Raw genomic sequence first — 12493 nt, 5'->3', positions numbered from 1 at the left:
GATTCAACTATTTTGCATGCGATTCCTCGCAGCTGCAGTCGCTCAATCAGCGCTGAAATTTATTATGCTCCATAATCATTTGTCATCTTACCATTTTGCCAGTTTCCCATTTTCCCGCTTTGCCATTTTCCCATTTCCCATTTTCCCAGGCCCCCATCCATTTCCATTTGGCGCCCGCAGCGAGCGCATTAAAATTTTTCGCAACATATTTCACGCATATTCAGCATCCGACATTCAGTTCAGTATTCAGTGTTCAGTGTTTCAGCACAAATGGAATGGCAACTGGAGCACGGGACACGCTCCATTTGACCAACAACTGCGATGGGATCCGAGATCCAGTAGGGGTCATAAATATCCGGAATATTGTTAAGAATATAACAATTCTCCGCTCGCAGCACTAATGTCATCTGCCATTTCTCTCTATCTCCCAGCGTTTTTCCCTTGCCACGAAGCTCTTGATACATTTTTATTGCATTTGAGTGGCGAGTCGCCTCCTTTTTATGGCTGTCCAAAGGGGTCAGTGCTGGTTCAATATGGCGACGCCCTCTGTCGGAAATTTTGATGAACTGCCAGCGGTCAAAAATATTTTTCCCTTATCTTGCACTCTTACGATAACTTATCCTGCCGAAACAGAAAATTCGGTAAACTCAGCTACTTTCAATTTTAATTTCGAATGGACAAGGCGTAACAGTCCTTAAGTTCCAGTCTTAGCAAACTTTCTTTTCAAAACTCATATAGAAGTTTAAAGATATCCTTGTTAGTTCCAAAAAACCATCCATTTTGTGAAACAGACGTGGGGCTTGGTTACTCCATTCCCCTTTCTTAAATAATTCAATAAATTTGCGCAGAATTTTTCAACAATGAAAACAAATTTTGCCTTTTTGTGCTGCTTGCATTCTTTGGCATCGCCATAAGGGGAAAATCCATAATTCATGCATTCGCCAAATAAGAAAAGCGTCGGGAAAAGGCGAAGCAATGAAAACATTAACAAGCAGCAATAAAATATGAGGCAGTGAATGTAAATCGCTTTCCATAATTCATCGCATCGCATCGCAACGCATCGCGTTGACTTGACTACGGGCTGGATATGCCGTAGATATTTCCCTGGAAGCATCGTAAACCCATCGAAGGCTGGGCCACTCGTAAAACTAATGAAATTTCAATTCGGATGACGCGACAACGTCTTGTGAGCGACCCGGGCAGCCGGAAAATTCCACGAAATTTTCGCGCACTCGCCACGCCAACGAATTTCATAAATTCCCTCGGACCAAGAGTGCCAGTGTCTCAGTGCGTCCTTTCGCTTTTCCCAGGACAATGTTGGACAACTTCCGCTGCAGGTCCGGTTCTTTTTTCGTCGGCCCCTCGATGAAGTGGCAACGACAGGTGAATTTATGATGAAGTGAGTCGTCAGCATTATTCCTCACACCTCACCCGATTTATTCGAATCTTCCTCGTTTCCTAGGCAGGTCGCGTGTGAATTATGAAAACCGGCGATAAAAACGAAAGTAATTCAAAATCTTCGACGTGTGCGAGGGTTTATCACCTGGGAAAGGAACAGTACTGGGAGCTGGGTAACCGTACCCACACACCACCTATATCGCACATCTTACCCCTCGGGCTCAGATTTATATCGCTGGATTTATGATCCTGTTAGCGCCACTGCACTTGCTTATCTCATGTGCAGCATCGTGGATAGGAGCATACCTTGTTTACGAGCTGCCGATGGAATGAGTAAATGGTATTGCCACTTTCGCCCTTTCTTCGCTTTCCTACCTGATTTGTGCCCTTCGTTGTTTATATCACCTTTTTGTTTTAAGAATCACTTGGGAGATTGGAACTTTCAAGCCAAGCTATGTTCACTCATGACAGGAACAAAAGGGTTTGTTTTAACTACAGCTATTAGGGTCTGAATAAACTGCTGTATTATTTAAAATTACGTTAACCTTAAAGCCACAACACACCCACAAGTGGAGCTTTTCGCCGACATGCACTGCCAACTTTCTAATGGTAATTAAAACCATTTTCCTGTGACACGACGACGCCATATTAATTTGAGCGGGCAGAAAACCGCAAATAAAAATGTCGCATTTAATTGGTGTTTGTGTTGCTTGATGCATTTCGCTCAATTAAATTGCACTTGAACCTGTTAGTAGTGGAAATGCCGCAGGTGGTGGGCGGAAATGACTGTGACACGCGATTCGGCGATCAAAAAGTGCACTAACCCGTCCTTAAAAAACGGCCAGGACTCCCTCATCGAGCACATTAATTTGGTTTCGCCTGTCCGCCCGCCTTTAAAGTTGTAATTAGGAATACTATCACCAAGTAAAGGGCACACACACACACCTTCCATTTGAAAAGTGTTTGCTCATTGAGTGGGCGTGGTCAGTGCGATGGGGAGCTGCAATTACGCGAAGGACCTCCTTTCTCGTTGCCACACAGAATGAAAAGATTCACCGGCTTTTGGGGCTTGTTGTACTGTGGCTCTTCTTTGTGGGACCGCTTTTGTTGGCGAAAACTACGAGCCAGATATCATTCCTAAATAGGACAGTGGAACAACTGGCTTTGCTAACACCATGATGACTTCAGAGTTTACTTTTTGTCGCTGAACATCTATTATAAATAATTTTATATATTTAAAACTGTGCTGGTTAAATGGGTTTGATGCACAATACTTTAAGCGGAATCTGATCCACCTGCTACGTTTTTGCATGGTTCCTGAACCACCGTACATTTGCTCCTCTATGCAAATTCCTGGTACCCGTTCTCGCTTTTCCGCTGTTTTTGTGGTTGGGAACGCTTTGTTCTCACCTCACAGCTCGCACACATCTCATTGTTCCGTATCGGCGCTTTGTATCTTTAACAAAATTGCCAAACCACAGGAAAAGCTGGAAAATAGTCGAGGGTAAAAGCCAACCGCTTGTAATGTGAGAACCTATCCGATGAAAGGGTCCTGATTAAGCTCAAAATCCAACCGCAAAGGGTTACGATTGAGGGAAATCCTAACTTCTTACCCCTACTCTTAAAGCAGAAATTCTCAATCGCTTAAATATGTGTGCAAGACGTAAGTGTTTGCCATTTGCATTTAGCGACCTATTTTCTTACAATTTTCCGCACAATTAGTCGGAAGGGGGAAAATGCGAGTCCCGCAGCATTCAGCTCAGTTCCATTTCCTCCAGACTTGCACATGCAGTTGAGTTTGAAAGACAGAGATACATTTGTATCTGAAGCTTAAGTAGCTGCACAGAAAGCTATTTAAATTGCTTGAAAGTGGGAATCAGGAAAATCAGCCAGACGTGTGGAAAACTTTTCGCCGAATTTTATATTTATCTGTCCTACTTCCGAAGGGGCGTCGAGGAGGCGTGGCTAGGGTGCGGCCCCCTTCCGAAAATAGGCGTTTCCATCGAGCGGCAGTCGTCGTCGTCATCATCATAAAAAAAACAAGGCTATGGCAAAAGTTTTTCAATTTTTGCTCCAACTTTGCCAGGCCGTCCCAACTCTCCGCCTCCCAGTCCTGAGTCCTTCCCTCCGGTTGTGTAAACATTTGTAGTTTACTTTCAGTTCGCAGGCGGCTCGTAAAATCTGTCCGTTTCGAAAGTGTCTCGTAACTCAGACCCGCAGGTTAGCCCATCGCCCTTCGCTCGGAAAAACACGGAACTTTGGGTTTGTTTTGCCAGGAAGGACCACCGATTGAATTAGAAAATTATGCTGAAAGTTATTTGGATTAAAGAAGAAGGGTCCTTGACCATTGAGTAAGAGGAAATTAGGTAATGGGATAGAAAATTACTCCGAGGGAATGGGGAACAACTGAGCTGGGGATTCGAGTGAATTTAGTAGGGGCTTATAATAATAAGAAAACACAATTTATACCTCAGCAAATTAAACGAAAACTTTGGGTCGGTCAATAAAAAAAAAGCTTTGCAAACTCATTGGGTTAGATGAGAAATAGAAAAGAATCATCTAGAGATACAAAAAGTGGACAAACGATTATTTTGAAGTAACTTTCTATTCTACAATAGTTCATTAAATGAAAAAAAATATGTCCACAGAAGTTTCCCATACCGGGAATTGAACCCGGGCCTTCCGGGTGAGAGCCGGATATCCTAACCACTAGACAATATGGGACTTGAGATTCGTCGCGGCTAAATGGTATAGAATGGCTAAAGGGAGGGCGTTTTTATTTATAGCTTTTGCTACTTTTTTGTTGACCTCGATAATAAGGTTGCACGCATATTTTTGAGTCAATGGATATTTTTTTTTTACATAAGTTTAACAAAAACGTTTTTATTTTTTTTTTTTTTTAACTGGGCAAACATTTTGCAAGGAATACAAGTTATGGATGAATTGAAAAAAAAATGTCTCCACTGTAGTTTCCCATACCGGGAATTGAACCCGGGCCTTCCGGGTGAGAGCCGGATATCCTAACCACTAGACAATATGGGACTTGAAGTCGTGGCAGCCAACTATACTTGTAGTTTTATAAGAAATCCTAGCTAAATATGTATTTATTTTTAGTAACAGATTTCGGGATATTTTCCTATATTTTCTTATAACGCTGCTGGGGATAACTGTTATCAACGCTGCAGATTTCAGAGTCATTTCCAGAAAAGTTCCTAAATATGAATTCAATACTAAGAACTGGTTTTATGTCTATATATGTACATTAAGCTAATTTACCCATGTTCCAAAAGTTCATCTTCGTATTCGGAACTGCATAATACACATTTATTGTGGCTGTCTTGAGAGCACGTTGTACAGTAGATACCTCTGCAGTTTGGCCAGCCACAGGGAACATTATCAGATCTGCACTAGGCGATAATAAATTAATAAATTATTAAAAAGTTGAATTTACTTACTTGTTCAGTGGTTTATTGCAAATGGTGCAGCATCTTCTAATAAAAGATACCGTACAACAACTAAGACACCTACAAGAAGGTTTTTTTCTAATTCTATTCAAATAGTAGGTTCGACCTTACCAGTTTAGACGAGGATGAATCCACGTAACATACGATTCAAATTGATGGATATTCTTAAAGGCGTTTAAGAAACGTGCTTCCCGACATTTTGCTTTAAATAAATGTTCTACAAAACAATAATCCATATATGTAGAATTTTACATGGATGTAGTTATTTAAATGTCTCACTTCTTTCATGTAATATGATTCGGTGCAAGTCATAAACCCTGCGCCTTGATTCCTCTGGATAAAAGTACATCATAGTACGGTGTCTTTGGCGGAGGCCATATGGCTCCCAAAAAACCATGAACCAGGCCAGCAAATATAGCAAAAAGATCCACACATATCGGAGGTATTTTGGATGACCTGGAACCGGTAGACACCGTTGATTATTTATTTTAAAAGTTCTCGGCTCAAATGCCCGAACCAGATCTCGTAGAATGTCGCCAGTTTTACCTCCGCCGATAATGACAATCTTTTTATAGGCAAGAGCTGCAATGCAAATTTGAATGTAAATACTAAGCTAAGATTTAACCTTACGTTTAACATCTTCAATCATATGTCCATGATAGAACATCAAAGTTAGCATACTATAAAGACTGTAGTCCACAAAACAGATGCAGAAAAGCTGTATTCCTGTGATCCACAAGAAAGTCAATGAACGATAAATAGTATCATATTCCTTGGGCAGCAGTCGCATTGAGTTTATCTAAAGATCTATGTAAATAGCTATATTTTAAGCTTGATTCATACTTTACCTTCACATATTTGTTCTCTTCGAAATTGCTTAAGGGCAAGGCTCTTACACCCATTGTATGATAGTACTTGTCGTCATAGTTCTCAAAAGCCTCTGTTATATAGACATTTTCATATTGTTCATTGCTTAAGTAGCGCAGCCAAAAGCTCAGTGATTGATGTATTATAGCGAGCAAGAGTATGAAGATAATCAAATCGATCAAAAATAACACGAAATATAACTTTTGTCTCTGTGCCTCTAGTTTCTCGTTTACATCTTGTTCGTTTATGTGATCTTTGTTAGGGGTAAATTGACCTGTTGAATTAAATTTCAAGCTATGATCAAAACTAATGGTGCTTATAAAATTATATCTGATTTTCATGGAGCATAACTGCAAGCCTATGATAATTTAAAAGCTTTAATTAACTCAAAACACTAATAAATCTTAACTCACGTTGAAATATTTCCTTGATGACCATCAGAGACCATTGTAGATTATCATCGAAGAAACTTTTAAATGTCTTGAGACTTTCACAGAACCAATAAAAGAGTTCTAGGTTACAGCACTCTTTCTTTTTTACTCCAAACTCTCTCTTGCATTGTGCAATACTCAAGTTACCCGCCTTCATGCAGCGGCTGTAGGGAGTACCCATCTTGTACTCATAGTGATCCTTCTGCAAGAGTAACCATTCTGTGCAGGTCTTATAGGTGGCATCTGCGGATGACAGGTTACCTTAAACAAGTTAAAAAAACTATTCATTACAAACGTATTTGTGCAATGGGCCTCTCCAGATTCAGCAAAAGTTTATCCAATTTATTCATGAGTCTGCATACTTGGGCCAACGTTGTCTTGAATGCCTCCTCCACTGAATGGGAGGGATCATTTATAATGCGTTGCATAAGCTTTAGAGCCTGTATTAGCACATTTTGCCCACAGGCGAGAGTATTCGCCAAAATGCAAATGTTGTGGATTATATTTTTTATAGGTCCCGAAAAAGCCACCAAGAAAGCTAATGCAATAACCAATGTCCGAAATTGACTGCTTGATAAGCTTGAAAGGCATAACACTGCAATGCACCTGTTACAAAATTAAGATTATAATTAATAAATAATAATAAAACATTTTCCAAATGCAACTTACCTTGCTGGACGTCGCCGAACCAATATAATAATTAGTAAGGTAACCAAGACGATGAAAATCCATCTTCCATTAAGGTCCTTGCAGGCCTCTTTGGGATTCCTATAGTACCACATTAGTACCAATAGTAGTCCGACAATATATCCTCCTATAACATAAAGCAATGCGTTGTTTTGACATTCTGAAAGTGATTTTTTGTATCCCTCTGCAAGGTCGTCTTCTGGTTCAGGATCCTCGGAATCTATTGGCGGGTTTAACGGATAGATAGGTGCATCTCCTTCGGAGGTGGAATCCCGGTATTTCCCAGACTCGACCAGGTCCAGGTTAGAGTTGTAATTCCTACTGTATAAGTTGATAAGACGTTTTCCAGTGCAATTCTCTGTCTCTTCCTCAGAACTAACTATTGTATTCCTTCGTTTGTACATATAATCGCCTAAATTAGGCGAATTGTCTTCCATCATCAATTTCAAAGTTTATATATATTTTAAGAATAAAATGAGCGACAAATAAGTCAGAGAAATTATATTTTGTTTTATAAAGTCTTTCGAAAATAAATAAAAAAAAAAATAATTCAACCACATTTCCCATACCGGGAATTGAACCCGGGCCTTCCGGGTGAGAGCCGGATATCCTAACCACTAGACAATATGGGATTTGACATCCTTGCACCCAGTGTTGGCTAACGACCATGTTGTTCGGTAATTTAACAAAATTCAATTTTGTTGTCATAAACTTTTGGACCCACAAATAGATCGAAAAATAAATACATTTTTGGAAAAGTTTTTTTTAAAAAGAAAACATTTTCACCATTTTCCCATACCGGGAATTGAACCCGGGCCTTCCGGGTGAGAGCCGGATATCCTAACCACTAGACAATATGGGACTTAACATCCTTAAATCCAGTGTTGGCTAACGATTAAGATCGTTTGATCGTTTTAACAAAATGCACGTTTGAGAGTATTAAAAAAGCTTTTAGCACTTATCTTTGGATCTACAAATAGATCAATAATAAATAAATTATTGTTTTCTTAAAAGAAAGCAAAAAGCATTTCCACTACTTTCCCATACCGGGAATTGAACCCGGGCCTTCCGGGTGAGAGCCGGATATCCTAACCACTAGACAATATGGGATGTGATAGGGGACTGTCAGAATTCCTCAAGAATTTTCCTGAAAAACCTGGGGTATTCTTTTACCCTGGTTGATGGTCTTGTTCATTTAGAGTTGACCGATGTCGGCAATGATTACTAAATCACCCTCTCGGAGAGCACCCACGCAGCTCTTCAGATTTACTGTGATGAGAGGTCAACTTCATATAACCTTTTTCGGAATTAATTAAAAGCCATTCAACACTCGGCACTGGCAGTTGCATTCGCCGATGCCCACGACTCGACGGACTCCAGTGGCTGCGAGTGAGGCACATAATCATCAATTATTCGCACAATTACCGCAAACAAATAAATATTCTTAATTTATTATGTTTTCGAATCGGGCTTGGCCGCCCACAATGGCAACAGGCGGCGAATGCAGACGAAAAATCGCTACGAAAAAATATTAAAAATAAATTCCCAAACCGAAACAACAAACACACAAATTTCGGTGGAGCTGTACGAGGAGGGGCATGGGGAGGGGGCGAGGGTTTGAGGGGTTGAGGGGCAATGGGCTGGTTTGTTGGAAACTGCGGTATTGAGATTGATGTCCATAAATTAATTCCTCGCCTCTCCGCCCCTTCTGCAGCATTGTGTCTTTTTAGTCAGTCTGGCTGTCGTGCGATAAATTTCATAGATGCATTTGGTAATTTCAATTTGTTTTAATGTGTCGCCTCTATCCTATTCTATATATAAAACACATATAGCACATATAATTTGAGGTTTATTGGCCGTGCCGTGGCTTTCTTTGCTATTTTTGTCTGGCCTCGTGGGATGTGGGATGATGTGGTATGTTCTGAGGCATCAGCCCCATCGCCAGCAATTGTCGCTGCTTATCAGATCGCGATATAGGATATAGGATGTAGGATATAGAATATAGAAAATCTCCTTGAAACGGCAGAGCTTTTGAAGTTGTCCAAGGGCGGAAATGTATTGAGTGCATTTCTTGAAAGATCCGTCGGGGCTTATCCGTATACACTTAGAAAAAAACCAACTTTACCTTGGTTGTAAAGCTCTACGGAGTATTTTAAGAGTTTTTCAACTTTTGCTGTTCATTTTCCCGAGTGTTGGTCCGATGGGATAGCCTTTAGGCTTAGCCACTATAAATCAATTTCCGCCTTTAGCTTGTCGATGGTGCTGGGCAAACATTTCCTGAATTTCCACGCGGGGATTTTGGGAGCTTAAGCCCCGTGGCGCCACTGCGCGCTGGAAGGGATTAGAGCAGCACGGGGCATTTCATCATAATTAATAAACTGTCGGTGGCTGTATTTGTTGCTATCTGTTCGTGATGTGTCGTGGTACATTTGTATATACATACATATGTATATACATATACATACATAAATATATTTCCACATAAATTCGGGGCATCCACATGTAGCAGTCGTAAAATAGCGTTATTTCGACTCTGTCATCACCTGAACCCGCCGGTAATCGCCGTTTAGAGCTGGCTTCCTCTCCACTTGGGTGTCCACGAAATTTGTCGCGCGATGAGGGAAATTTCGTTTGAATGGTTTCCGCAATGAAGCGACATAAGTGACAGCCATGTCGGAGTTATTGCTCTTGGACTTGCAGAGTTTTCGGGGAAATGCGGCCCATAAAGTGCGGGAAAATCATAGCCAGAGCTGCAATGTTGCCCAATCTTTTCACGTTTCCAGAACTTCCTCCCAGGCCAACTTGGAGTTCATTTCTTTTCATTAGCCGCCCGCACTGCTGGCCATCTGCAGAGCGACCAGGTCATAAAACGTAACTGGTTACTCCGCGTAACTCTTGGTACACAACTCACTTGATTACTTGCCCGTTGGTCTGGTCTTTTACTATGTAATATATGTGTTACTGGCACAGACCGACAAGCGGACAGACGGACAAACGGACAAGCGGACAAACGGACAGACAGCGGCACTTTATTAATGAAAAGCGCAAAAGTTCTTTCTATTTTTCCCAGCCCTTTTACGTGTGTGGCCTGCATCGAGGTCAGCCAGAGATTTGTTAACCGAAAGTGAGCGGTTTCTGCAGCGGGCCAAATGAAATGGCCAAAAGACTGGACACGACCGCCAGACGCGATTATGAGGAAAGTTCGTCTGCGAAAAGGTAGGCAATTAGAGAGAGTTTTTTTATTTGCTCCTAAACGAGCTTTTTAGCCACTGCAGAAGGGGAAAGCCGGCGTTAAATGGATCGTTTTTTCTTGACATGCGAAAGAATCTCATTCAGAAGTTGCGGATTAGCATGTAAAATGATGTCACGTAGGCTGGTTTCTAGAAGGGCAGTGAAAGTACGAAACAATTATGTTACAAAAGCAGTGTGTATGGCAGTTCGCATCAGTTTTCCTAATGTTGTGTTCCTTTGCCTTAATGTTTATGCTTGCCGCAGATCTATGAAACATCCACAAATAGTGCAGAAATCATAAAAAACTCAGGCACTGGCAGAACTGCCGATCTCCTCGAGGGTTGGGCACTGTAATCCGCAGCATGGGGCAAGTGCAGCGAAACTAGGAACTGAAATACGAAATACCCATTGAAACCCATTCGAAGAAGTGGATCCATTGCTGGGGATTATGTGAAGACACCCACCAGCTGGCTTTTGCCTTTGTTTGCTGGCATTCATTCCATTTTATTCTTTTTTTTTTTTGTATTTCCCGGCTGACAAGTCGTTGGCATCTCTGGCGCATGTTAATTATGCCAGCGGACTACCTAGGCGTGCTCCTCCGCGGATCGAAGTCCCCCGGCCGTCGTCCACAATCCCAAGATGTGGGCCGTGGCCACGCGGAGAAGACCTTGACTCTCGCCAAGATCTTGATACGATTTATACAATTTTTGATTCATGGCGTCTCCGCTGTCGCGTTTGGTCGCTTTTGGTCGCTTTTGGTCGCTTTTGGTCGCTATCTTCGGCGACTCGCGAACCGAATTAATTTGGTAGGCAAGAGGCGTCTTGCCATATTTGTCGACGCCAGAACTTCGAGTTCGAAATTTTGAATTCAATCAGCAATTTGCATAAATTTGCAGGCGCGCAAAAAGAAGCTGCTTAAGCCCTAAAAGGTGCGATTAGCCCAACGCCCACCCACAAATCCCCCCAAAAACATAAGACGCCGTTATGGGCCGCTGACCCAAAGTGTGGCGGCTAATGGGACAGCCAAGTGACAAACTGAACTGGCCGAGAGGCGTTCGAGAGTGTGGGCTGCTGATTGACTGACTGATTGACTGATTGACTGATTGACGGACCGAGTGATGGACTAAATAGGGCCCCCAGTTGACTTGGCCCATCTAATCGCAGCAGACCCAAAACAGACTGGTCCAAACATTTGCAAATCGTTTTGGTTTTGGCTTTTGTCGCGCGGGCCACCAAAATAGATTGGCCAAATGGGGGAGGTGGGTGGATAGCATCTGTCCGCGATATCGTACGATTTTGTATATATAAAACGGGATTTATTTTTGGCTTAATGAGCTGAGCAGCTTGAGTGCTCTGCAAAAACATAAAATACAATATAATTGTACGATTTTGCACAATTTAAGCAAAGCCATTGAAGAGCGATTTCAGTTTGAAAGCCAAATGCTAATTATTCATATTAAATCTTAATAGTATGAAAATGGTATTATCTCCATTAAATGTTGAAATGTTTATTAACAGGTAATTGATTTTATGGCACATTGGCAGTTAATAGTCAATCAGTGATCGCAAACCGTTTTATATTCCTCATGAGCACTTGCTCATCTGTAAATATTTCATTGGCTGTCAACGACTATGCGAAGTTCCTCGGCTTGCAGGCAGCATTCTCATATAGATCATACCCCCAAGTACCAGGGTATCCCCATAAATATCGTGCTGCTTGTTGTGCCACCACCACTCTTTTCAGTTTCTATTTCGGGCTGATTCATTCTCGTCTGATTCTGATTCTGATTTTGATTCTCATTCTGAATCTTATTCTCGTTCAGTGGGCTGATCGTCGCCTCGTCGTGGTGGCTGCTAAATTTAAATGCCCAAACATCCATAACGACATTCATGAGGATCTGCTGGGTGGACATGCACACTCAACCCCACCATTCTCAGAATTTATTCGTATTAATTTCCCCGCATTAGTTTTTAATGCGTCGTCGCTAGAATTAAAGCCATCGTAAAGCTGACAAATATTTTATGGCGAGTGCTAGTGTGAAAAAAGCGCGACAAATTAATGAATTTATGGGACACTTTAGGGGGTCTCTCGCTCTCTGCATAATGGCCACCTGTCTGGATTGGTCTGGTCTGGTGTGTTCGGTGTGTAGTTGGCAAAATGTGCCCCCTTGTTGCTGGATTTAAATCGTTTCGAGTGTCGCCAGGCGCCAATTGGTCACCCCATTCCACCCATTTTGCGTGGGCGCTTTTCAATTCGTTTTCCGAGCCAAAAGCAACTTAAAGAGCTGTCGTACGTTTTTCACAATTCACAATTTCACAAAACAAAGAGCGAATGTTTCTTGGAATTCGGTTTATTTTCGAGCAGATGAAAGCGATTCGCCAAGTGTTTTGTTTGTTGTCACACATCGAGTGCAT

At 41.7% G+C, this 12493-nt stretch overlaps 1 protein-coding gene and 5 non-coding genes across 8 annotated transcripts; all 6 read right to left on the bottom strand.

Moving 5' to 3' along the window:
* Positions 1-4050: 4050 nt before the first annotated feature.
* On the bottom strand, positions 4051-4122 carry Trnae-cuc. Its single transcript has one exon. It is a non-coding gene; the product is annotated as a tRNA-Glu (tRNA).
* A 240-nt stretch (positions 4123-4362) lies between these two features.
* LOC120448898 (protein sneaky) lies at positions 4363-7280 on the bottom strand. 3 transcript variants are annotated; one of them, XM_039631118.1, is made up of 11 exons: positions 6830-7280; positions 6456-6766; positions 6143-6403; positions 5711-6087; positions 5493-5661; positions 5380-5444; positions 5142-5318; positions 4974-5079; positions 4854-4922; positions 4675-4800; positions 4363-4610 (listed from the first exon to the last, which is right to left on the bottom strand). In XM_039631118.1, the coding sequence occupies exons 1-7, from the start codon at positions 7249-7251 to the stop codon at positions 5211-5213; spliced, it is 1713 nt and encodes a 570-aa protein (XP_039487052.1). In that variant the 5' UTR covers positions 7252-7280; the 3' UTR covers positions 4363-4610; positions 4675-4800; positions 4854-4922; positions 4974-5079; positions 5142-5210. The 3 variants fall into 3 exon arrangements, with proteins under 3 accessions (XP_039487052.1, XP_039487050.1, XP_039487051.1); XM_039631116.1 differs by having other exon boundaries at positions 5142-5444; XM_039631117.1 differs by having other exon boundaries at positions 5142-5444; positions 5711-6003.
* On the bottom strand, positions 4369-4440 carry Trnae-cuc. The gene has a single exon. It is a non-coding gene; the product is annotated as a tRNA-Glu (tRNA).
* A 127-nt stretch (positions 7281-7407) lies between the features above and the next one.
* Trnae-cuc lies at positions 7408-7479 on the bottom strand. The gene has a single exon. It is a non-coding gene; the product is annotated as a tRNA-Glu (tRNA).
* Positions 7480-7637: 158 nt separating this feature from the next.
* On the bottom strand, positions 7638-7709 carry Trnae-cuc. Its single transcript has one exon. It is a non-coding gene; the product is annotated as a tRNA-Glu (tRNA).
* Positions 7710-7885: 176 nt separating this feature from the next.
* Positions 7886-7957, bottom strand: Trnae-cuc. The gene has a single exon. It is a non-coding gene; the product is annotated as a tRNA-Glu (tRNA).
* Positions 7958-12493: the final 4536 nt, after the last annotated feature.

This window comes from Drosophila santomea, chromosome 3L (genome assembly GCF_016746245.2).
Source record: "Drosophila santomea strain STO CAGO 1482 chromosome 3L, Prin_Dsan_1.1, whole genome shotgun sequence".
NCBI lineage: Eukaryota > Metazoa > Arthropoda > Insecta > Diptera > Drosophilidae > Drosophila > Drosophila santomea.
This window is presented reverse-complemented; position numbering and strand designations above follow the sequence as displayed.

Coding starts and splice junctions, on each gene's coding strand:
- LOC120448898 (XM_039631116.1), bottom strand. CDS start 7,251: ATGTACAAACGAAGGAATACAATAGTTAGTTCTGAGGAAGAGACAGAG. Junction 5,445..5,492: donor TATGATTGAAGATGTTAAAC/GTAAGGTTAAAT, acceptor TTTGCATTGCAG/CTCTTGCCTATAAAAAGATT. Junction 4,611..4,674: donor GATGAACTTTTGGAACATGG/GTAAATTAGCTT, acceptor ATTCATATTTAG/GAACTTTTCTGGAAATGACT.